This window comes from Dipodomys spectabilis, unplaced genomic scaffold, assembly GCF_019054845.1.
Source record: "Dipodomys spectabilis isolate Male_0828 unplaced genomic scaffold, ASM1905484v1 ptg000108l, whole genome shotgun sequence".
Taxonomy (NCBI): Eukaryota; Metazoa; Chordata; class Mammalia; order Rodentia; family Heteromyidae; genus Dipodomys; species Dipodomys spectabilis.
This window is the reverse complement of record NW_024870785.1, coordinates 9,360,284-9,385,786: the sequence shown is the minus strand read 5'-3', so window position 1 is coordinate 9,385,786 and position 25,503 is coordinate 9,360,284. Positions and strand designations below refer to the sequence as shown.

At 40.9% G+C, this 25,503-nt stretch overlaps 1 protein-coding gene across 2 annotated transcripts in view; it reads left to right on the top strand.

Moving 5' to 3' along the window:
- Positions 1–25,503, top strand: part of Secisbp2l (SECIS binding protein 2 like) — a 47,767-nt gene that overhangs the window by 15,058 nt on the left and 7,206 nt on the right. Inside the window, exons 5-16 of one of the 2 annotated variants that reach the window (XM_042687513.1) lie at positions 4,745–4,974; positions 5,693–5,717; positions 6,017–6,132; positions 9,386–9,520; positions 11,981–12,061; positions 12,881–13,048; positions 13,160–13,301; positions 17,317–17,486; positions 18,349–18,481; positions 19,916–20,078; positions 22,625–22,845; positions 24,233–24,387. In XM_042687513.1, the coding sequence (XP_042543447.1) occupies positions 4,745–4,974; positions 5,693–5,717; positions 6,017–6,132; positions 9,386–9,520; positions 11,981–12,061; positions 12,881–13,048; positions 13,160–13,301; positions 17,317–17,486; positions 18,349–18,481; positions 19,916–20,078; positions 22,625–22,845; positions 24,233–24,387 (1,739 nt within the window). The remainder of the gene's footprint in view (positions 1–4,744; positions 4,975–5,692; positions 5,718–6,016; positions 6,133–9,385; positions 9,521–11,980; positions 12,062–12,880; positions 13,049–13,159; positions 13,302–17,316; positions 17,487–18,348; positions 18,482–19,915; positions 20,079–22,624; positions 22,846–24,232; positions 24,388–25,503) is intronic. The other variant, XM_042687515.1, reaches the window with a different exon arrangement.

The following is a 25,503-nucleotide window of genomic DNA, read 5'->3' as shown; positions in this document are numbered from 1 at the left end:
GAGCTTGAACTCAGGACCTGGGTGCTATCTCTTGAGCTTTTGTGCTCAAGGCTAGTGCTCTTCCTTTTGAGTCATAGCTCCACTTCAGGCTTTTTGGTGTTTAATTCAGAATTTTTCTGCTCTGGCTGACTTCAAACTGCAATCCTCATAGCTCAGCCTCCTGTGTAGCTAGGATTACATGATTACACCAGTGCTCAGCTTAGAAATAAAAATGTTCTTTATAACAATATTAAACACTTTGCAAAACATCTTTAAAAGGAACTTAGCATATTTTCTGTACCATATTTAAGCATAGATCTAGACCAGCCTATCAGCAGTGATTACCTACATTGAAAAAAAGCAAATAAACTGGGAGCCAGTGGGTCTCACCTATAATCCTAACTGCTTAGGAGGCTGAGATCAGAGGATCATGATTTAAGGCCCTCCTAGGCATACACCCAATAATGGGCTGGTAGTATGCTCCTGTCATCCTAACTGTGTGAGAGACTGAGCTCATGAGCGTTGTAGTTCTAGGCCAGTGGGCAGAAAAGTCTGCAGGACTATCTCAGTGGAAGAAGCTGGGCAAAGTGGTGCATGCCTGTTATTGTAGTAAAGACTGTAAGCCTGAAATAGGAGGCATTAGCTGCCTGTACCATGAGGTACAGGCATGTGCTAGGGCAGTAAATTTCACCGTATGTCAGAAATAATCAGTGCAACCAAAACGCTGTGGGCATGGCACAGCAGTAGAGTGCTACTTAACAAGCGTAAGGCCCTTTGTCCAAACCCATGTCAGCCAAGAAAAAAACGTAAATGTTTAAAACAAGGGCTATGACAACATTAAATAAGAAAAAAATTACCCTGACAATAGATAAGAAGTAATCTTGTAGCTATTTATTAGTTTCTATTATGAAATGCCAGTATGTGTCTCTCATCTCTGTTTATTCTCTATGGAGTAGATATCGATCTCCTCCTTGCTGTTGTCATTCATCCTGGTAAGCAATTCCAGGGTCAAGTGTTAGATCTTGTCTGGGCAAAATTGCTCTTTATTTCTCTTCAGCTTCTATTCAAATAAGGTCAAGGTTGAGGCCAGGTGTGGTATGACACATGTCTGTATTCTGGCATTGTTGGAATCCGGGGACACATAGCAAGACTATGTCAAAAAAAATCACACACATGGAAGCTCTTCCAACTTGAAATGAATAAAATGGCTGATGCTTTCTTTCCCTTGGGCTCTCCCGCTTCTATTTTATATTCAGTCACGTAGCCTTTTACCATTTCTTAGGTCCTTTAGGAGCAGAGAGAAAGGATGCTGTTGATAGTACCTGCTGCACTGTGTGATTTGTAGAGCACACATTGACAAATGCTAGATAATTCCCAAGTTTTGATAGTGATTGCTTTTCATTGTTTTTCGTCATTGTGACCAATTCCATATCTCTTCAGCCCTGGAATGGCTTTAAAAAAATTAACCTTCTGGGGCTGGGAAGATGGTTCAGCAGTAGAGTGCTTGCCTCGTATGCATGAGGCCCTGGGTTCGATCCCTCAGCACCATATAAACAGAAAAGGCCAGAAGTGACGTTGTGGCTCAAGTTGTAGAGTGCTAGTCTTGAGCTGAGGAGCTCAGGGACAGCACCCAGGCCCAGAGTTCAAGACCCATAACTGAAAAAAAAAAAAAATTTAAAAAAATTAACCTTCTGTAGTGAAGTTATCATAAAGATGCCTTCTGAAGTATAAGGATTACAAGCAGAGTGAGGAAGGCATAATGTGGGGACAACTGTACATTATCAGTATTCTCCAGTTTGTTTTTGACCTCTAAGGATTGATTGCTGTCATTAAGAGACAGAGTTAAATAAAGACATAGAAAGAGAGTTTGTTTCTTTTGAACACAAGCCTATATTATCTAATGATACGACCAAATATAAGATAAAATACAAAATATGACACATAAGATGACCAAATATAAAGTAATATACCAAAGTTAATTCTAGTTCAGTATGCCACCAACAAACAAAATTTAAGCAAGATATGATTTATAATAGCAACAGAAGCATAGAGTTTCTAGGAATTAGTCTTGGGGATATGAGACATAAGCAGAAAACCATAAGACCTTATTGCAGGACCTTAACCACATCCTGTGTGCATGTCCCATCCTGCCATGCGAGATGATGTGATACTTCAGATGTCACTTCCCCAAAGCTGCTCTGCAGACTCAGCACCACTCTCCTAACAATTCCAGTAGGAAGTTTCGGGGAACTTGACAAACAAATTCTAAAATTAGGAGCATAAGTCTGACATTCTTCTTAGACCAATGTCTTTCCCAAGACAGCCTTGGGAAAGAACATTTCCCCTGTATTTTAAGACTTAGAAAATCACCTTAATTACTGTAGATTCATATTATTAGTACAATATGCAAGAATCTTCAAAGCATAGAAGCAGACCCCTCTGTATGTGTACAAACACATACATGGAAAATGACAGGGAAAGCATTACAGGTCTGATTTATACCTTCTCAAATCTGTTTCATTTGGATTAAGGGCTTCATGAAAAAATCCAATAGTAGAAGAAAATAGAGGTAGGTATCTTTGTGACTGCCACTCACTAGAGAACTATTTCAAAAAATACCCATTTAATTTAAAAGGGTCCAGGTTTTGTGCCTCAGCCTGTAATAACTAGCTATGCAGGAAGGAGAGATCAGAAAGACTGAGGTTCAAGGTCAGCCCAGGCAAGAAGTGATATTCTCCATCTCAGTTAATGAACTGACATGGTGGCACATATCTCTAAATTGTTTGGAAAGCCCTTAAATAAGAGGATCACTGTTTAAGGCTGGCTCTTTAAGACTAGGCAAAACACTATACCATACCTAAAAAATAAAGCACAAAGGGCTGGATCCATGGCTCAAGTGGTCGAACATCTTCTTAGTAAATGTGAAGTCCTGAGTTCAAACCCCAGTACTAAGAAGAAGGTGGAGGAGGAGGGAGAGGAGTATAGAAGAGCAGGAGGGAAGAGAAGAGGAGGAGGAGGAGGAAGAAGAAAAAATAAGAAAGGAGGAGGAGGAAGAGGAGGAACAGCTAGCAATGTGTATAAAGTTGTCTGCATATGTGTGAGCTATATAAGAATTCATATGGAAATAATTGTGTACCGTCCTTGGAGCCTATAGGACATAATGCCAGAGGGTACTATCTGTGCCTACAGGCCACCATTTGATAGGACTGTGGAACTCTTTCATTTGACTCATTTATCCAACCTTATGGATATGTTTAAGTGCAGTTTCTTGTTTGCAAGAGATAGGGCTGTTGATGAAAACCTTACATTGTCACAGAGCAGCTTACACAGTGAAACCCAGTGTCCACAACAACTACCAAGTCATGGAAGGCGCAGAACATGTGGGGCACCAGTGGCTCACGCCTGCAATCCTCGCCACTCAGGAGGCTGAGATCTGGGGATCACGGTTCAAAGCCAGCCCAGGCAGGAAAGTCTGTGAGACTCTTATCTCCAGTTAACCACCAGAAAACCGGAAGTGGCGCTGTGGCTCAAGTGGTAGAGCACTGGCTTTGAGCTGAAGAGCTCAGGTACAGTGCCCAGAGTTCAAGCCCTACTACTGACAAACAAAAATACATGAATGTGAGCTCAGTGCTGGTGTCTCATGCCTATAATCTTAATGCACTCAGGAGGCTGATACCTAAAGGTTTATTATTTGAAGCCAGGTTAGAAAGAAAAGTGTTTGAGGCTCCATTTCAAAATAACCAGCAAAAAGCCAAGTTGTAGGTCAGTGGCTGAGCAAACTTGAAGTCCACAGTTCAAACTCTGGTATTGCCAACAATAAAATAATAATGAGTAGATTCAGAAAAAAAGAAAATTTGTAATTTATTAGAAGGAAATTTATTGATGTATAGTTATAACTTGTGAAATAAAAAAACTCTTAGAAACAAGACAACTCAGAAAATGACAGGTTAAATAATACAAAAGTAATTTGTGAAAAAGCAGTACAGTGGCTAAAAGCATCAGGAAAGATGCTCAGTCTCATTATTGAGAACTCCCACACTGAACTACCTTTTTATACATAACAGAGTGGCAAGAATTATAGTCTAGGAAATGTGTCAAGTATGTGGTGAATGTGTGGATCAGTGGGAATGTTTATGTCCTGTTGGAGTATAAATTGTAGCCATCTCTGAAAATGATGTGGCATTTTCTAGTTAAGTTGAATCGGTGCATTACCTGAGACCTCATCCCCATAGAAACTTTCACATGTATGAATCGGTGCATTATCTGAGACCTCATCCCCGTAGAAACTTTCACATGTATACCAAGTGCCTTTTTTTTTTCCATAGTTTATTTTCAAGACCGGGTTTTACTTTATACTTGGGGTCAGCTTGGACAGTGTTGCTATTGTGCTCTGTCACTGTGCTCTCTCTCTGGCTGGGGTAATAGGCATGTACCATTGCATCTAGCCTGATTGAGATGAAGTCTCAAACTTCTGTGTGTGGGCTGGTCTCAAACTGTGATCTCCTGATCTGCATCTCCCAAGTAGGAAGGATTATAAGCTTGTGCCACTATGCCTGTCTTAACTTATTTGAGTATCTTAATGATACAGTAATTTATTTTCATAATAGAAACATGTAATATTAGCTTACCAGGAGTATCGTTTAGTCTTTTAGTCTTTTCAAAAGGTCACATAGTTCTCTGTACACAGTTTGTCACAATCTAATAATAATTTATTTAACAAGAATTTACTGCTCCGGTCATCACCAACACTTTCCTTGTCTTGTAGATTTCCCATCAGATATCGCTAACAAGTCTCTGTCAGAGAGCACTGCCACGATGCTGTGGAAGTCCAAAGGCAGGAGGAGAAGAGCATCCCACCCAACTGCCGAGTCCTCCAGTGAGCAGGGGGCCAGCGAAGCTGACATTGACAGTGATAGCGGCTACTGCAGTCCCAAACACAACAATAACCAGCCTGCTGCCGGGGCTTTGCGTCACCCCGATGCTGGGACCGTGAATGTGTGTAGCATGCCTTGTTTCCTTATTAATAATGACTGCATCCATTTGTTTCTCATGTCCTCTGCTAAATCATAGTATCTTAGTGAACAGTTCTTACAGTAATTAGATGGTTAAAATGAAAAGTATTACGAAGCAATATTCTGTCATTGTAAGAAGCATGTCTGGGGCTGGGAAGGTGGCTCAGTGGTAGAGTGTTCGCCTTGCATGCATGATGCCCTGGGTTTGATTCCTCAGTACCACCTAAGCAGAAAAAGCCGGAAGTGGCGCTGTGGCTCAAGTGATAGAGCACTAGCCTTGAGCTATGGAGCTCAGGGACAGCGCTCAGGCCCAGAGTTCAAGCCCCACGACCAACCAAAAACAAACAAACAAACAACATGTCTGCTGGGTGCCAGTGGCTAATGTCTGTAATTCTAGCTACCCAGGAGGCTAAGATCTGAGGATCACAGTTCAAAGCTTGCCCAGGCAGTAAAAGTCCCAGGGAGACTCTTATCTTTAATTAACCATTCAAAAACTGAAAGTGGCACTGTGGCTCAAAGTGGTAGAGCATTAGCCTTGAGCAAAAGAACTCAGGGACAGTGCCCAGGCTCTGATTTCAAACCCCACAGCCAACAACAACAAGAACAAAAAGCACGCAAAATGCTAGATTAAATGATGAAATATTTGTCAAGTATACATCTTGAGTGGAAAGTAATTGTCTTTTTTTTCTTTTTTCCTTTAGCATGTGGAATCATCTGTGTGTACAGGTACTTATTTTCTGCATTGGTTTTGCTCTAATCTCTATCTTTTTAAGCATATAACTCACTAGGGCTACAAAACCTAAAAAAATAAAGAAGATCCCACAGACATAAATCTTTGAGTAATTACACTTAATTGAAAAGTACAGTTTTAGCAAGGAAGTTGAGTGACTAACAACTGTCAGAAAAGGTATAGAAAAAAATCTCAGTATTATATTTAACTGACTAAATTTTAGTATATAAAGCTAAGGAGCAATTAGATCTTGGCTTCTTTTCTAAGTAAAGGAATCTTTAAATATGTGTTATAGGTGGTGTAAATTGGACCAATGTAACTTGCCAGGCAACCCAGAAAAAACCTTGGACGGAAAAAAACCAGACATTTTCTAGAGGTGGAAGGCAAGCTGAACAAAGAAACAATTCCCAGGTAATTTGACTTAGGTTGGAGAAATTTGATTAGATGTGAAATGAATTACTTTCGGTTTGTGATAATGATTGTGAAAAGACAGTATCTTTAATTTTTGCGTATGTATGTTGTTATTTAGAAGTAAACTATTAAGTGGCACAGTGGCTCATGCCTGTAATCTTAAAGAGGCTGAAATGGGAAAGATGGAGGCAAGCTTGGCATAAATTTCCTGAGACCTTCTGTCAACCAGTAAAAAACTTGGAAACATTGGTACATGCTTGTCTTCCTAGTAAATAGGAACATTGAGATTTGAGGCTGGCCCAGGTGAAAACGCAGAACCTTACTTGAAAAATAATGAAAGCAAAACTAATTGGACTCATGGCTCAAGTAGTAGAGTATTTGCCTAATAAGTGCAAGGCCCTGAATTCTCAAGCTCCAGTACTGCCCCAAAAAAAACAAAACATTGATATCCATACCTTTAAGATGGCTTAATCCATAAAACTTACTTAAATAATAAAAAAAGGTGAAATGTGAAATGAAGGTGTTAAGTGTATGGTGCATGTGGTACTAATTTCCTGTATTTTTATTTTTATTTTGTTTTTTTGGCCAGTCATAGGGCCTGAACTCTGGGCCTGGGCACTGTCCCTCACCTCTTCAGCTCAACGCTAGTGTTCTACCACTCGAGTCATAGCGCCACTTCTGGCTTTTTCTGCTTATGTGGTGCTGAAGAATCAAACCCAGGGCCTCTGCATGCAAGGCAAGCACTCTACCATTGAGCCACCTTCCCAGCCCTTTTCTGTATTTTTAAATATTTCATTATTTTGAAGGATGCCCTCAAATACTGCTGCCTCTTCCATGTCTTTTTCCTATTAATATATAAAAAAAGTAAGTGCACACTGTGCCTTAAATACTGATTTTAGCTTTGCGTCTGTGCCTTATTTGACATATTCACCTCATTGTGTTAGTGGCAGGAAGGGGTGCCTCAGCCAAATATAGAGGCTGGGCAGCCTCCTCAAGGTCTTAGGATGGAGGTCATGAGGAGTGGGCAGGACATTCCCATGAGCCTCCAGCAACCTGTTACCTTGGGAACAAGATTACTTTTGGTAGTGCTGGGAGTTGAACTCAGGCCTCACCCTTGCTAGCTGTACCACTTGAGCCACACAGCTCCATTCCTTTTTTGCTTTAGTTATTTTTTGTATTGCCTTAATGTGAGCCAGATATCCTTGGAGGTGAGTATTGCATTTTTTTTTTTTATCCAGGGCCAGCCTTGGATTGTAATCCTCCTACTTATGCCTTTCATATAGCTGGATTATCATGTCCAGCTTTGTTTGTCGACATGAGTATCTTGTTAACTTCTTGCTAATAAAACAGTCCATGAACAGTGATCCTCTTTATTTATTTATTTATTTATTTTTTTTTTTTTTTGTCGGTCGTGGGGCTTGAACTCTGGGCCTGGGCGCTGTCCCTCAGCTCTTCAGCTCAAGGCGAGCGCTCTACCACTTGAGCTACAGCGCCACTTCCGGTTTTTCTGGTGGTTTATTGGAGATAGGAGTCTCACAGTCTCTCTTGCCCGGGCTGGCTTTGAACCGCGATCCTCAGATCTCAGCCTCCTGAGTAGCTAGGATTACAGGCGTGAGCCACCAGCGCCCGGCTTTATTTATTATTTTTATTTTTATTTTTTTGGCTGGTTGCAGTGCTTGAACTCTGGGCCTGAGCACTGTTCTTGAGCTCTTCAGCTCAAAGCTAGTGCTCTACCACCTTGAGCCACAGCGTCACTTCCAGTTTTCTGGTGCTTAATTAGAGATAAGAGTCTCCTGGGGACTTTGCTGCCTGGGCTGGCTTTGAACTACAATTCTCAGATCTCAGCCTCCCGAGTAGCTAGGATTACAGACATGAATCACCAGTGCCTGGTTGTGATCCTCTTTATGTCTGCTACCCCAGTATCTGGGATTACAGGTATGCCCCACCATACCATGCCCAGCTGAAGAAGGATTTTTATTATTTGATACTTTTTCCTAAGGGGGGGGGAAGGTGAGGGGGAGCGCACGCAGTAATAAAATTTATTTGGAAAATAAACTTCCAGGAGACTGAAAGTGGGTCATCTCTAGGTTGAACATGACCCTTAAGACTATTTTTTTTTAAAAATATCAGACTTAAAATAGTTACATAAAAAAGTATTGTGCTATTTTCTTTGATGGCAACATCTTGCAGAACTAAAGTACAATATTCTTATCCTAAACAGGATATTTAAAATTGAAAAAGTCAAGAAAGAGAATAGAGCTGGTGCCATGGGGACCCAGTGTTAACCTGGAGATCCTGCCGTCTTTCACTCTCCTTCCTCACCAGTCACTGCTATCCTCCAAACACCCTCTCTGCACTCACTTTCCTGGTCTGTGGTGGGGCAGGCTGGGTGTCAGTTTTGTTGCCACTTCATATATTTATCTGGCTGATTGTCCTGTTGGCATATAGAAATGCCAGTTAGTGGGGTTGGGAAGCTGGCTCAGTGGTAGAGCGCTTGCCTTGCATGCATGAGGCCCTGGGTTCGATTCCTCAGCACCACATAAGCAAAAAAGAAAAAAAGCCGGAAGTGGCGCTGTGGCTCAAGTGGTAGAGTGCTAGCCTTGAGCTGAAGAGCTGAGGGACAGCACCCAGGCCCAGAGTTCAAGCCCCACAACCGGACCCAAGAAAAAAAGCCAAAAAGAAGTGCCAGTTACTGTGACCACCCCACACGCAGGACATCCATTTGGCATTCAGATCAGGGCTCTTACGAATATATATCTGGTATAGATATTCATAGAGAGGGAAAGAAGGCGAGGCTTATTAATGATAGCATTTTTAGCCAGGCGCCAGTGGCTCACACCTGAAATCCTACCTACTTAGAAGCCTGAGATCTGAGATCACTGTTCGAAGCTAGCTCAGGCAGAAAAGTCCTCATGAGACTCTTATTTCCAATTAACTACTCAAAATTGGAAGTGGAGCTGTGGCTCAAAGTGGTAGAGCACTAGCCTTGAGCAAAAAGAGCTCAGGGACTGCGCTCAGGCCCTGAGTTCAAGCCCATGGCTGACCCCCTCCACTCCCACCCTCCAAAAAAATCACATTTTTTATATTTTCCTTAGAATCACCTACTTGTCAGAGATTTTGGCCTCTTAAAATAAATGATGCATTTGGTGAAAATTCATTGAGTTTTTTGTACTTTTCTGAAAATGTGTTTTACTTCACCACACTAGTTGCTTAAACGTAATAAAATTTTCTTTTCCCCTGTGGGGTTACTCAGGCTGGATTCCGATGCCGAGGACATAGTACTTCTTCAGAAAGAAGACAGAATTTGCAAAAGAGACAAGATAACAAGCATTTAAACCCTAGTCAGTCCCACAGAAGTGACCCAAATTCGGAGTCTTTATATTTTGAGGTATTTTTTTTTTCAAACTCTTCGTAAAGTGTTACAGGAAAATGCTCTCACTAAGAAATTAATTTAATAAATTACAAATATTACAGTATTAGATTATAAGTTACTCAGAAGTATTGTCTGATTTTTATTTGCCTTGGTTACATATATTTTTAATGTTCATTAACTTCATTGGTGTTAGGTTTACAAGTTATGGCTCATTGGAGCACATACTGTAGATTTAGATACAGAGCTTCACTTCATGTGGACCTCATCCACTGTCAGACTTTTTCTCTTGATTTTTGTTGTTCAGTCCATTTGAGAGGTTTTTCAGAGTTGAATAGCTCAATCTAGATAATTTCTGCTACCATTTAGGAAGAAAAGTGACTATTTTCCTTAGTCTAGTAGGCAACTTATATCCTAACTGTACTGTTAAGTCATCTATGCAGCTCTTACCGACAGCCTGTTCTGCATTGATAAGGTGTCATAAATAACATGTTAAGGTGAATAGTCAGACTTTGCTTAGGGACATTGCTGTAAGTAGGGAATAGATATGTACAGACTTAATGCTTTATTGACTCTAGAATAGACACAGATCACTTTGAACATGTAGCAGAGTGGGTAAAACATTTGGAATGGATTTTTTTTTTTAATTTTTTATTGTAAAGATACTATACAGAGGGTTACAGTTACATGAGCAAGGTAATGAGTACACTTTGGAATGGATTTTAAAGAAAAAACAGAATTTGGTTGTGTCTCCTCTGGTAATTCATTTGTGTAACTCATTTTGGATAGATCATAAATTCTATAAAATAGATTGATAGAGATTAGAGGATGGAAATGTATAATATGTTAGGTAAGTTTAGTAGTTGACCCAAAGGAGTTGAGAGTACATTTCAGTTACTCTATCCAGAATAGTTACGTGTGTGTGTGTGTGCGTGCGTGCGTGCGTGCGCGTGTGTGCATGTGTGCTTGCGCACGTGCACATCCTGGCTTTAATGCTTCAACTCAGGGCCTGGATGCTGGCTCTGAACTTACTTGCTCAAGGCTAGCACTCTACCACTTGAGCCACAGCTTCACTTCCGTTTTTTGTGGTTAATTGGAGATAGTCTCACAGACTTTGCCCAGGCTGGCTTCAAATTGTGCTCCTAACATCTTAGCTTCCTTAGTAGGTAGGATTATAGGCATGAGCCATCAGTGCCTGGCACAGAATAGTTTTAATATATCTATGATAGGCATTTGAACTGTGATTGATAGGATTGTGTTTCCATACTTATATCTGAAGATGTCATAGCTAGGCCTGGTGGTTCACACTTGTAATCCTAATTACCTGGCAGGCAGAAATTGGGAGGATCAAGGTTCCAGAACAGCCTGGGTAAAAGTTATGCAGACTATCTCAGTAGGTCAGGTACATTGGAGCATGCCCACAGGCAGCTAGTGGGATTGAAGGGAGGATGATTGCAATTGGAGGCCTTTTGTCAGTCTGTGCAAAAAGCAAAAGGTTCTATCTGTAAAATAAAGCAGAAAGGTCTGGGATATGTGGCTCAAGTGATCCTATGTACTATATGGCTTCAGTGGTATAAGGCCCTGAGTTCAAACCCCAGTAATACAAGGGGGAAAAAAGTTAGTTTGAATAGAATTTTTTAAAAATTTTTCAATCTTTAATCTTACAGTTGTGTTTGGTAATGTGGAACAGTGAATATATTAACAAAATTAATATTCAACTGTTTAAAATCTTCAACATCGGGCTGGGAAGGTGGCTCAGTGGAAGAGCACTTGCCTTGCATGCCTGAGGCCCTGGGTTCAATTCCTCAGCACCATATAAGCAAAAAGAAAAAAGCCGGAAGCAAGTGGTAGAGCGCTAGCCTTGAGCTGAAGACCTGAGGGACAGCGCCCAGACCCAGAGTTCAGGCCCCACAACCGGACACACACAAAAAAATAAAAATAGCCGGGCGCTGGTAGCTCACGCCTGTAATCCTAGCTACTCAGGAGGCTGAGATCTGAGGATCGCGGTTCAAAGCCAGCCCGGGCAGGAGAGACTGTGAGACTCCTATCTCCAATAAACCACCAGAAAACCAGAAGTGGCACTGTAGCTCAAGTGGTAGAGCGCTCGCCTTGAGCTGAAGAGCTGAGGGACAGCGCCAGGCCCAGAGTTCAAGCCCCACGACCGACAAAAATAAATAAATAAATAAAAATAAAAAAAATAAAAATAAAATAAAATCTTCAACATTATCTGTATGTGATGAAATCCAGTTTGGATCAAAATACACACACACACACATACAATACACACGCACGCACCACACACACACACCACACACACACACACACACACACCTCCCCAGCGTGGGACAGCAGCAGGCAAGGTTTTACATAGAAGAAGAGAGGTTTCCTTCTCAACACTGAGTTTTCTTGGCTGGGAATGAAAACTTTCTTCAGAGTTTGCTCTGACCTATTTTTACTTAAAATGTGTAACTATTTCAGGATGAAGATGGGCTTCAAGAGCTAACTGAGAATGGAAATGCTAAGGATGAGAATATTCAGCAGAAACTTTCTTCAAAAGTAGTAAGTGACTCTTCAGAACTGTAAGTGAATCATGCAAGCTGTGACCTGTGGCTGTGTGTGAAGAGCTGTTAAAGAGAATTAGACCCAAGGGTGTGCATGATTTACACACAATGTGCACAGAAATCTCCTCAGTTACTACGACATTTTATTTTGGAGGGTTTGTTTTCAGTCCAGGATCTGGATAAGCATCAACTTTGGCTGTTTGCCCCCTTTCTTATCCCTTTATCTAAAATAGTCCCATCTTCTTTTCCCTTTCCCTTTCCCTTTCCCTTCCCTTTCCTTTCTCTCTCCTTCCTTCCTTCCTCTCTTTTTCTCTCTTTCTCTCTCTCTCTCTTTCTCTTTCTTTCTCTCTTTCTCTCTCTCTTTCTTTCTCTCTTTCTCTCTCTCTCTCTCTCTCTCTCTTTCTCTTTCTCTCTTTCTGTCTTTCTTTCTCTCTCTCTCTCTCTCTCTTTCTTTCTTTCTTCTGTAATGGGGCTTGAACTCCTCAGGGCCTGGGTGCTGTTATGGAGCTCTTATGCTCAAGGCAAATGCTCTACCACTTGAGCCATAGTGCCCCTTCCAGTTCCCTGGTGGTTAGAAATAAGATTTTCCTGTCTGGGCTAGCTTTAAACTGAGATCCTGAGATCTCAGCCTCCTGTGTAACTAGTATTACAGGTGTGAGCTACCAGCATCTGGCTTAGTCCCATCTTCTTTATGACATTGGATCCTTGAAGAGTTCAGTCCAGTTACACTACTGGCTGCCCTTCGCTCAGGCTTGTCTTTCTTTAGGATTAGACTTGTATGAGATTGCTGACAAATGTTTTTCTCTGGTTCTTACAGTTGGATGACCTACCCGAAAACTCACCCATCAATATAGTTCAGACTCCAATTCCCATTACCACCTCTGTTCCTAAACGTGCAAAAAGCCAGAAGAAGAAAGCTTTAGCAGCAGCCCTTGCCACAGCTCAGGAATATTCAGAAATAAGTATGGAGCAAAAAAAATTACAGGTAGAGTCATTTTTAGGAACAAAGGTCATAATATTTTTTGCTACTGCCAAGCACCATCATGACTCATCTCACTGTAACAAAAAAATAAATGTTTTCTTATCCATCTTGCAGGAAGCTTTATCAAAAGCAGCTGGCAAAAAGAATAAAACCCCTGTGCAGCTGGATTTAGGGGACATGCTAGCTGCCCTGGAAAAGCAACAGCAAGCCATGAAAGCACGGCAGATCACAAACACTCGACCTCTGTCATACACAGGTAATAGCCTCCGTCCAAGCAGTGTGTTGTTTGACCTTGTAATGTACATTACATATATAGCATCATTGCCTTTGTAGTGGGCACACACACACACACGCTTTTTAGTTACCTGTGTTCCTTCTCTTTCCACATCAAGTCCTGTAGCACATCTGTCTATTCTTCCTTCAGAGCAGATCCATAATCTACTCACAGTTCTTTCCTTTCTAAAAGTGCCTATTGCATACACTCCAGTGAGAGGCCTCTTCCCTACTACCTGCCTTTCCTGTCCCCAACCCCCAACTTTCCTTAAACCCATTGATCTTTGCAGATAAGCCAGGTAGTGTCACCCCACAGCCCGAGCCCTCCAGGAGCTCTCTATCTCACTTGGAATAAAGCCAGAGTCCCAAGCCCACATCTTAACTAACCTACCTGTTCCACTTTGCCTTCATGACCATTCTGTCCTGGAACTGTGGGCCCCATGTACCCACATATTCCTAGCTTGGCATCTTTTACTGTATCTTCAGTTTATGATCGCCAGGTAGTTTGGCTCTGTTGACTGTTGTGATGTCCAGTTTAAATTAAATGATAAACAGAAATTTCAATCAGTTTCATGTATGTGTATGAGAAAATGAATGTGACTTTCTACAGAAGCCATAATTTCTATGTTAACAAATACACTAGCGCTGAGAAGCAGGGTTGAGTTTTCTTATGTGACAGGTGAGAGGGCTATTGCTTAGTAGACGAAAAGAAAAGCAACGGTGTGTAACTATAGCCCTGGGTGCAGAATGCTTAAACCTATAGCTAATTGCCATCCAGGCTAAACCTTGCTGTGAGTAACTATTAGGAAAAATAACAGTGAATTTTATTAAGCTTCCAACAAAGTTAGGCTTGTGAGAAGGGGAAAGGGACAGGAATGTGTCCCCATGGCACACTGTAGGCAATATAACTAAGAGCAGTGTTTTAGGAGGAGTTCGGCCTAATAATAGGTAAAAGCAGGGGCTCAGAAGCCAAGCTGTCTGGGTATGAATCGTGCTTCTTTTTTTTTTTTTTTTTAATCGTTATTGTAGAGGTGATAGGAGTTTCGTTTATATGTGTCAGATAATAAGTATCTATCCTGTCATACAGTGTTAATCTGTTCCCTTATTCTATCCCATTCCCTCCCTCCCTCCCTCCCTCCCTCCCATCTTCACCCATGAGTTGTATAGTTCACTTTCATCAGTGTTCACTGCTGCACTTTTTAAATTTTTATTTTATTTTTTATTTTATTTTATGTCAGTCGTGGGGCTTGAACTCTGGGCTTGGGTGTTGTCCCTGAGCTCTTCAGCTCAAGGCAAGCACTCTACCACTTGAGCCACAGTGCCACTTCTGGTTTTCTGGTGGTTAATTGGAGATAAGAGTTTCATGGACTTTCCTGCCTGGGCTGGCTTTGAACTGTGATCCCCAGAGATCCTGAGTAGCTAGGATTACAGGCGTGTGAGCCACTGGCGCCCAGCCCACTGCTGCACTTTTTCACCCTTTTTCCTCGGATTCTGTGCTCTCCTCCCCTCCCACAGATATGCATGTGAATACACTGTATATAAAGTAAAGAATACAAAAATCTTCAGAAAAAGAAAAAACAAAGTCTTTTTCTTCTTTATCTTTGGAGTTTGTTTCAGTATGAATTATTTTTTATAAATAGGAAATAGTACTTAGGCATTGCACCTTTGTGTGAATTGTGCTCTTTTGTGTGTTTCTTTAGGAAATCTCCTAGCCTCCTAACCTTAAGTGCCAGTGCCTACTTCAGGATTGTTTTGGGGGAGTGAAAGACAATACATGTAAAGTGGTTAGAGAATCTGAGTGATAATCACTCAATAGATGTTAACTAATATTATGAGGAAGAAAATGTTAACCTGTGGCTTATCATCACAATATTGATTTACTTAGCAAATGGTAAAATATATAAATGTAAATATACGTAAAACATGTTATCAGAAACTCTTAGGATTACAGAGATGACTAAGATATGCTTTTGTACAAGAAGTTTATATTGGGGCTGGGAAGGTGGCTCAGTGGTAGAACGCTTGCCTGAGGCCCTGGGTTTGATTCCTCAAGCACCACATAAGCAAAAAGAAAAAAGCCGCAAGCGGTGCTGTGGCTCAAGTGGTGGAGCGCTAGCCTTGAGCTGAAGAGCTAAGGGACAGCGCCCAGGCCCAGAGTTCAGGCCCTATGACTGGACCCAAAAAAAAAAAAAAAACCAGAAGTTTATATTTACTGGTAGAATAAGACCAATATAAATCACTAATTGAAAGTACCACCTTAGGAAATCTACTTGCCAAATTGTATGGATCTGCAGCCTAGAGTGATTTATGTCCACAGAGGATATGGGAAAGATGTTATAAAGGACTGCATAGAAGAAAGGGGGTAGTAGGGTTCTTGAAATATAGAATTGAGATTAACCTCTATCATCGATGTTTAAATGTAAAGGATTGATTATGAAGAAATCTATTGGGAAGTTCAAAAAATGAGACAGAACTGTAAGGAGTTGATAGGTTTCTAACAGTAAGATGTGAAAACAGGGGCTGGGAAGGTGGTTCAATGGTAGAGCGCTTGCCTTGCATGCATGAGGCCCTGGGTTGGATTCCTCAGCACCACATAAACAAAAAGAAAAAAGCTGGAAGTGGCGCTGTGGCTCAAGAGGTAGAGTGCTAGCCTTGAGCTGAAGAGTTGAGGGACAGTGCCCAGGCCCAGAGTTCAGGCCCCACGACCGGACATAAAAACAAAAACAAACAAACAAAAAGATGTGAAAACAGGTCAGATGTAACTCTAGCTCTGGCTTGGAGTGGGTGAAAAGGGCCTTGGTGACACTACACAAGATAAGATCATGGATGGAGAGTTGTGTTGACAAGAGCAAACTTGTACTTGAGATGCCAGCAGTGAGAGCCTGGTGTGTTCTTTCTGATGTGTGGTTTAGATGAGTAGTCATCAAATAGGATTGTTGAAGCTATGAAATAAGATTGTTGGAGGAAGGAAAATCTAGGGGAAAGGTGCTTAAGGACAAGACCTGTGAAAATGCTCAGATTTCAAAAGGAAGAGGAACCAAAGAAATAAACTTGAAAACGAGTAAAAAAAACAAAAAACAAAAAACAAAAAAACTCTGAGAATATAATGTCTCAAAAGACAAGGGAAGGATCTTGAGGAAAAGTAGTCCTTGTGCCAGATGCTGAACGAAGCTAAGAGGTTCTCCTGCCTCAGTCAGGGATTATATTTGTCAGTGGTAAAATCAGTTTCAAAAGGTAGGTGGATAGCAGTGATTTGGGAAGTGATGACAGTACAACTTGAGATGCTTAGCAGGGAAGGAAAGAGGTGTAGTGCCTTAGCCTGAAGGGAAGACAGTCAAAGGAAGATCTTTGTTGGTGTACACCCTATCCCCTTCCTTCTTTAACTTGTTGCAAGGGGTCAGGAAAGAGGCTAGGGAGGAAGTTGGAAAATGTGGAAAGTAGTAAGGAACTGAGTGGGGAGAGAGGGCAGAGGTGGTTGGTGAGCCTCAGCCAAGAGTGAGGATGTCTGCCATTCCTCTCAGGTGCTTTGAAGGCTCATACCAGGTATCATCTTCCCAGGGAAGTGGCAGGCAAGCTCTGCTGGAGTGAGACAGTGGAAATCAGAAGTTAAAGGGCTATGGAAGCAACTCGGGAAGCTCGAATAGCAAACCCGGAAGGAGTGCGGAATGCTTTGAGATTGAATTGTTCTTACTGAATACCAGTTGGAATGAACATTTGTGCTTGGGGGTTGCTGCAATCAGAGTAGACCTAGAAATTTACTTAGAACTTCTAAATTGGCTAGTGTTATCAACATTGTCTTCTTTCTGCTATGGGTGCTGAAAAGCTGGGTAGGAGCTGCCTCTGAGGATCCCTGAATCGCCACGTATTGCTACTTATGCTGCTCCATGGAACGAAGATGTTTTTGTTTTTGTAGATGTCTCACTGCAGGTTCTGAAAGCATGTGGAATGGTCACAATAATAAAACTAATGTTTTTTTGTTTTGTTTTGTTTTTTTCCAGTGGTCACTGCAGGTTCTTTTCATACTAAAGACTCTACTAATAGAAAACCCTTAACGAAAAGTCAACCCTGCTTGACATCCTTTAATTCTTTGGACATTGCTTCCTCTAAAGCAAAAAAAGGGAAAGAGAAGGATATTGCAAAACTGAAACGACCCACAGCACTTAAAAAGGTGAGCTAAAGGGCTGGGAAGGTGGCTCAGTGGTAGAGTGCTTGCCTTGCATGCATGAGCCCTGGGTTCGATTCCTCAACACCACATAAGCAAAAAGAAAAAAGCTGGAAGCGGTGCTGTGACTCAAATGGTAGAGAGCTAGCCTTGAGCTGAAGAGCTGAGGGACAGTGCCCAGGCCCAGAGTTCAGGCCCCACGACCGGACCCCCCCCAAAAAAAAAGGTGAGCTAAAGGGTTGGGGTTTTAGCTCAGTGGAATAGCACTTGCCTGGCCAGTACAAAGCCCTGAGTTTGTTCCTCAGCTTTGGCGGGGGAGGGGGCCCTCTAAACTCTTAATCCCTGGATCTCAGTATTGATTTGTGTTGTGTATAATTGTAAGCAGACTTCTTTTTTTACTTTCATCTTCATCTATAAATTAAAGAAGATGTCTGCTTTTGTCAGCTTATAGTTTTTATTGAGAGTCAGAAGGAGATAATTTGTGCCTAAATAATTGAAAACTGAAATGCAATCAAATAACTTGTATTTTTCCTGTATAGTGTATATTTTCCTTAGTCATTGTTTTGGAAACTCTTATTTGTTACTGAGGATTTAGAGAATGAAACAGTAATAGTTGGTTTAGCTGTATGTTCTCAAGCGTCATTGCCTTTATTTTGTATACAGTATTTCCTTCAACTTACATTTACCATTCAAATACATTGATCATTTTGCTGGTCAGTTGGTATGCAGCCAAGTAACACCTGGCCAGGTAAAATCCTCATAGTCCTGTTTATGTAAACTACTTCATTGATACTTGGTGTACATTATAATCATTCAGTCTCTAGTGGAAGAGTGATCAGTAATTAAAGACTGTTGTAATGACTTTTAGGTTATTTTGAAAGAAAGAGAGGAAAAGAAGGGACGTTTAGCTGTGGACCACAGCATTTTGGGATCTGAGGAACCAACAGAAGTAAATTTAGATTTTATTGATGATTTGCCACAGGAGATTGTTTCCCAGGAAGGTAAGGGATTGTGGGGTTCCCTTTTTCATCTTCTCAAGGAATATGCTGGGGTATTTCACTCTAGCTAAGCTATAACTAGTTATGTTCCTAACTGGAGATTGCATTCCATGTTTTATATAAATTTATTTTTAAGAGGGATTTCTTTTGAAGGCAGATGGCTAAGGGGGTGGGCAACTGGTTACATAATAAGTCTGAGACATGTTTGAAGCTCAACTCCACAGTTTATAGTAACTCTTCAAAAGTAAGATTTCACCAGTGCATGAGACTGCTTCTGAAATTTGTCTTCAGTATCATTCCTCATGAGGCTATTTTCATTGTGTAATTTTCTTTTTCACCATGAGTATAGAAATACAATGCAGAGCCCACTTGGTCAGTAATTGTCAGGTCCACACAGTAACCAACATGTGAAATCCCAGCCAATGAGATTCAGTCCATGGAGTTAGTAACCAGCACGTGTGATTTTGCAACAAATTTAAATTTTGATTTACATACACAGTAAGCTGCAGTGCTTCATTATTTGTGGAAAACCAAATTTATTTCTAAGGATGTAACGGGTTAGGATCCTCCTTTGTCCTCAAGTTAATATGATTGTATTTATGTGCATCCCTCCATCCTTTCAGCAAATGTTTGTTGAACATCTCTGACAGGTATTTTAGTAATTAAGGAGAATTGGGAGGCTAGAGGTTGGAGCATTGAATGGGAAAGTGCTTCTATCCAAGAGGGAGGCAAGGAAGTGGTGCTGTAGCTCAAGTGGTAGAGCGCTCGCCTTGAGCTGAAGAGCTGAGGGACAGCGCCCAGGTTCAGAGTTCAAGCCCCACGACCGACCAAAAAAAAAAAAACCAGTTCCAAGAGGGAGGCAAAATAGGTATATAACTTCGCTACTTTGAGGATTGAATATACAAATATAAGCTCATTCCCTGAGATTAGCTGTTTAGGAACTGAATGGAGGATGAGATAGATTCCCAAAATGGCATGTAAAAATGTGGCTCCCTGAGTACAGGAGCAAAGGCCAAGTAAGAGACAAACTGGTGTAGTGCATGGAGAATTACAAGGTTGTGGAGAGAAGTGAGCAGGATAAAAGGTATTCTTGCCAGCAACAATGTAAGAAGCAGGTGTAAAAGTAGAGATGAAGGGATAGGAGGCAGGATATGGAAAGAGGTACAACTCTTTGTTCTTTAAATCTCCTGGGACCACACGGGTTAGATAACATGACCTTTTCCTACCTCCTCGGTGGAGATTTCTAGGCAGTGCTTGATTTTTAGAGTATGTATTAGTAGGTAGCAAGACTTCCTTTTTCAAGTATATGAGAAACACTAATTTGTGAGAGAAAAGTGATTCAGAAGTCAGTGGTTATTCTAAATTGTATGACTCATTATAGGGCCTTTTAGCTGAGAAGTTTCTTAATTCTTTCACCATCATCTCACATCTCCACAGATACTGGACTGAGTATGCCCAGTGATACATCGCTCTCTCCAGCAAGTCAGAACTCTCCGTACTGCATGACTCCCGTGTCACAAGGTTCTCCTGCTAGTTCTGGGATAGGCAGTCCAATGGCATCATCAACAATAACCAAAATCCACAGCAAAAGATTTAGAGAGTAAGTTGGTTTTTTGTTTTTTTTTTCCTTCTCTTATTAGTATGATTAGATAGTCTTGATTGCAATGTTACCATTGTTACTTGGTGAGTTGAGTAGGTGAAATACCAAAGATCTTTAGGTTCTTTCTGGGTTTGTTAAACAGCTGGTTTAAAGCATTCCCTTCTGTCAGTGTTTGTGGAGAGTAGTTTGACGATAAATATATTTTATATACTATACAATGTCTCTGCCCTAGAATCCTGGCCTTTTAAACCTTGTATAAACACACAGTGTCATACTATTGAGTTTTTGCCCTTCCAAATGCCTTTGCTTTTTTGTGTCTATTATTGACCTCTCAGCTCTCTAACAAATAACATGTAATAGACTTCTACTTGTATCTAAAGCCCTATTACATGAAATAAACATATCGCATGAAAGTATTACTGCTTTTATTATTTATTTACTTCTCTTTTTATGAGCTGAGGGCTCCATGACGTACAAGTACTCTTATTACCCTGCTATACATCTAGCTCAAACTATTTATTTCTAAGGAACTGTTTCTGTGTTTTAGGATTCAGACAACTGGGGGGGGGGGGGGAATGTAGTACCCCATCTGTGAATGAACAACCTTAAAGTAACAGTTACTTCTGAGAAGCATTTTAGTGTAGATAAATTTGTGTGTAGATAACATTTGTGTAGATAAATTTTACCTTTGAAAACAACACATGGACGCGCTCTAGGGTAAAAGTATAACCAGTTAGAGACCAAACTAGGTTGATTTGCTTTGTTCCTTCTCCTTTTCTATTGTTTTTGAACAAATACTTCTTGCTAAGCTATGAGAAGTTAATTAAATGCCAAATAACAGATGTGGAATGAGGCAATACTTGGCGAATGAGAAACATTACATGTGCATGAAATAAACAGCTTGAAAGAAAAGAGAAGGAAGAAAATTGTATTTTTGATGTTCTGTTCTCTAATCTTGAGTACTTAGGACAATTCATCTTCCTTTAGTCTGTCCATTTGTGTCCTTTTTTCTGTAGTGTCATAGTGGCACTTTATTAAAACATTTTTCACATAAAACAAGATTTCCAACACTATGTTTTTGTTTTTGTTTTAGGAGGGAGGGTGGAGAGTTGTTTGCCCATAACAAAGGGCAGGCCACAAGTAGACATGTGCTTAGCTAGTACTAGATTGCACGTTCTATTAGTTCTGCTTGTTAAATGCTGCTGTGGTTGAGATGAGAGCCGAGAATTGGCACAGAAGGAAAGAGTTAACAGGAAGTGTCCTTGGAGGTCTTTCCCCAGAATTGAATTGTTGTTGTGACCCCATACTTCCATTCTGTTTTCTCATTGTAGCCATACGTAATCTCTGATGTAAACCATGTGACTTTTTACCACAAGGCCTTTTTGGTTTTGACTTAAGTTTCACTATTGAGTGTGTCTTCCATAGTTATAGATTATCAGAGCTGCTGGGGCCACCAAGGCCATCTTACCTGATAACCTTTATGATTGAGACTTACCTAGGCTGACAGAGGAAGTATTAATATTAGGACATTTAGGTGCAAGTTATATTTCTTACTAGAACCACATTTCTTATTTGTTGGAAAGAAACAATCTTTTATGGAAAGCTATTATATTTTCCATACTTTGTGTGATTTACTTCTTACGTTATCTTTAAGTAGTTACACAAAGGTGTTTCAATGCAACACACCAGTTTATAAGTACCTTGCTTCACTCCTTACATTGTTGTCTCCCCCCATCTGTCCCAACCCCACTCATTCCCTCAAGTTACCTGGTTCCATTTTCACACAAGGACATTGAATATTATGATGTTATTTGCCCATCTTTCCTCTCTCTATTCATCTGTGACCTCCCTGACAAAACATGTTTCAGCTTCCTGGTATGCATTTTGTTCAGCTGTACGTTACTTGCTCAGAGAAGTTATGCTGTTGGATCCTCTACTGAATATACTGTATTTTGTTAATTTGTGTATATCTATACATATGGCCCCTGTATAAACGGAAAAAAATTATATTTTGCCTCATAAAAAGCTAACATTTGGTTCATATCATTAGGAATTTCATAATGGAAGTTTAGATAATATTTCCCTGAAGTTAACCTATCCTTTACTAAAAACCATCTTGGTGAAAATGAAAAAAAAAAGGCAAGCCAGGCACCGGTGGCTCACGCCTGTAATCCTAGCTTCTCAGGAGGCTGAGATCTGAGGATCATGGTTCAAAGCTAGCCCAGGCAGAAAAGTCCGTGAGACTCTTAACTCCAATAAACCACTAGAAAACTGGAAGTGGCGCTGTGGCTCAAGTGGTAGAGCGCTCGCCTTGAGCTGAAAAGTTTGAGGGACAGCGCACAAGCCCAGAGTTCAAGTCCCACTACCGACAAAACAAAAAAGGGCAATGTATAACACTTTTCTGTCTTTCTAATTGACTAAATTATTTGGAGGCTTTAAAATCTTTATTGCTTATATTTTCTCTCAAAGATTCTTTCCTAATGTAATTTTGTAATTATCAGAAAATAAGTTAGGATAGCATTACTTATTGTTTGCTTCCTTTACAGGTATTGTAACCAAGTTCTTTGTAAAGAAATTGATGAATGTGTGACTCTTCTTCTCCAAGAGCTAGTCAGTTTTCAGGAACGCATCTACCAAAAGGATCCTGTAAGAGCAAAAGCAAGAAGACGGCTGGTGATGGGTCTAAGGGAGGTTACCAAACACATGAAGTTGAACAAGATCAAGTGTGTTATAATTTCTCCAAACTGTGAAAAAATCCAGTCCAAAGGTATTTATTTGGTGTAATTGTAGGATGTTCTGGGGGTGTTTTTGTTGTTGGTTTTTGTTTTTTGTTTTTTTGTCGGTCATGGGGTTTGAACTCTTGGCCTAGGCGCTGTCTCTGAGCTCTTCAGCTCAAGGCCAGTGCTCTGCCACTTGAGCTACAGTGCCACTTCCAGTTTTCTGGTGATTAATTGGAGATGAGTCTCACAGATTTTTCTTGCCTGGGCTGGCTTTCAACAGTGATCCTCAGATCTCAGCCTCCTGAGTAGCTAGGATTGCAGGTGTGAGCTACCAGCACCCGACTGGATGTTCTGTTTTAAAGTGAGAGCCACTGGGCGCTGGTGGCTCACGTCTGTAATCCTAGCTACTCAGGAGGCTGAGATCTGAGGATCGCTGTTCAAAGCCAGCCCGGGCAGGAAAGTCTGAGACTCTTATCGCCAATGAACCACTAGAAAACCAGAAGTGGCTCTGTGACTCAAGTGGTAGAGCGCTCACCTTGAGCTGAAGAGCTCAACTGGTAGGCCCAGAGTTCTGCCCCACAACCAACAAAAATAAATAAATAAATAAAAATAAAGTGAGAGCCATTTGTGTTTCTCTGTAGAATGTAGTGATAAAATAAGTACTTGAAGTTGAGTTAGGGTAATTGAGGTTAACTTGTAAAGGAAGTCATGTGTGGATCCTGGATAAGGATTTCAGTCAGATCCCTAAGTGCCCCTTCTATAGTGATAAGAGAGAGCACTTGTCAGCGTGCATTTCTTTACTTCTGGTACCTCTCCTCTTAAAAAGAACTAGAAAAAAAATAAAGTTCTCTGCTCCTGCCTGTGGTGGAAATTTGTTGCTCAGGAACTCAGCCTCTCTTTAGAGAGGCTCTTGGGTAATCAGTATGCAAATGCTTGGACCATGTGGGTGCGCCTGATTTTTCCTTTGAGGTGGAGGAGCAACTGGTAGGTGATTAAAGTAGACACTGATCAGGGACCAGGGACAGGTAATGTGCATCCAGGAGGAGACCAATAAAACCACCCAATCAGTCTCTCATTCCATGGTGACAGTTCACTACGTGGGTGAAAGTTTGTGCTAAGAGTAACAATTGTAAATAATTTCTTTATAACAAATGTTTGCTAAATTCAGATTTGATTGCTGTTAGGCTAACCCCTAAGAACAAACAAAAATAACTATGTTTGAAGGAACTTGAGACTTAGTTGATGAGAAGGAAAGTTACATATACAAATATGTAAATGCCTGTGCAATACAAATTCAAAGTGGAGAATGTATCCAACATAAGTGCTGGACACGTTCAAAGAATATTTTCTGGCAGCACGAACATGTTTTTAGCTAGATTAGCTCCTTTTAGGAAATAATGAAATGAAACCTCCACGTGTGTTGGTCTTTCTTAGGTGGTCTGGATGAGGCTCTCTATAATGTTATAGCTATGGCCCGGGAGCAAGAAATCCCTTTTGTGTTTGCCCTGGGAAGGAAGGCTCTGGGGCGCTGTGTGAACAAGCTGGTTCCTGTCAGCGTAGTGGGAATCTTCAACTACTCTGGCGCTGAGGTAAGAATTGAGGGACATGCTGTCATTCTCCGGGCAGGAGTGGCACAACCTCTGTTGACAATGCCAGAACCTTTAAAGGAAGGAGCTGACAAAGAATGAAAGGAAGTTCTGGAGCGTTAAATTTCTTTTTTAGTGGTGAATATGTTAACAGGGGTTAATCCTGAAGCAAAATTTTTTTAGGAACTAAAAAGATGTTTAGTTTCCATTTCTGAAAAAGCAGTTTTCTCTTCTGGACTTTGTAGTACTTGATGATTTATTTAAAATGGCTGGCTGATAACATGAAATAATTTTTTTCAGTGTCTGTCAAGAGAGAAAAGATTAATTGAAGAAATTGTCCTCTTCTTAGATGGGTGCTGACAAAATGAAAAAATGAAATAGCAGTGACTCAATTCTATAATCCTGGCTTCTCAAGAGACTGAGATCTGAGGATCCCAGTTCAAAGCCAGCCTGGGCAGGAAAGTTTTTGAAACTCTTAGCTCCAATTAAACACCAAAAATGCTGGAAGTGGATTCAAGTGGAAGAGTGTTAGCCTTGAGTGGAAAAGCTAAGGGATAGAGCACTAACTCCCTGAGTTGAAGTAACTAGGATTATAGGCATGAACCACTAGCACCTCGCTAAAATTCTTTATATTATATAAATAACCCCTAGAAGTTGTTATTGTCTTGTTCATCCTTCTGTAACACTATATAAATACTGCCATTTTATTGAACATTAAATATACTTTATTCACCCGTCATTTTACTGTAATTTTTATCCCATTCAAATTTAGTTTCATCAATGGAGGAAGTCTGGTTATTTAGCTCCATGCTGTATTTCCAGGTTCTGGGTTCTGATTTTATCATTTGCCTTTGACCCTGTAACCATGCTTGCCTATTTTGTATCTTCATTGGCTTCGAGGCCCTAGTAGATATTTATACAACATCACTGACTTCCTTTTGGCCTTTTTTTGGGGGGGGGGGGGGCGGGGGGGTCTGGTCGTGGGGCCTGAACTCTGGGCCTGGGTGCTGTCCCTCAGCTCTTCAGCTCAAGGCTAGCACTTTACCACTTGAGCCACAGCGCCACTTCCGGCTTTTTTCTTATGTGGTTCTGAGGAATCAAACCCAGGGCCTCATGCAT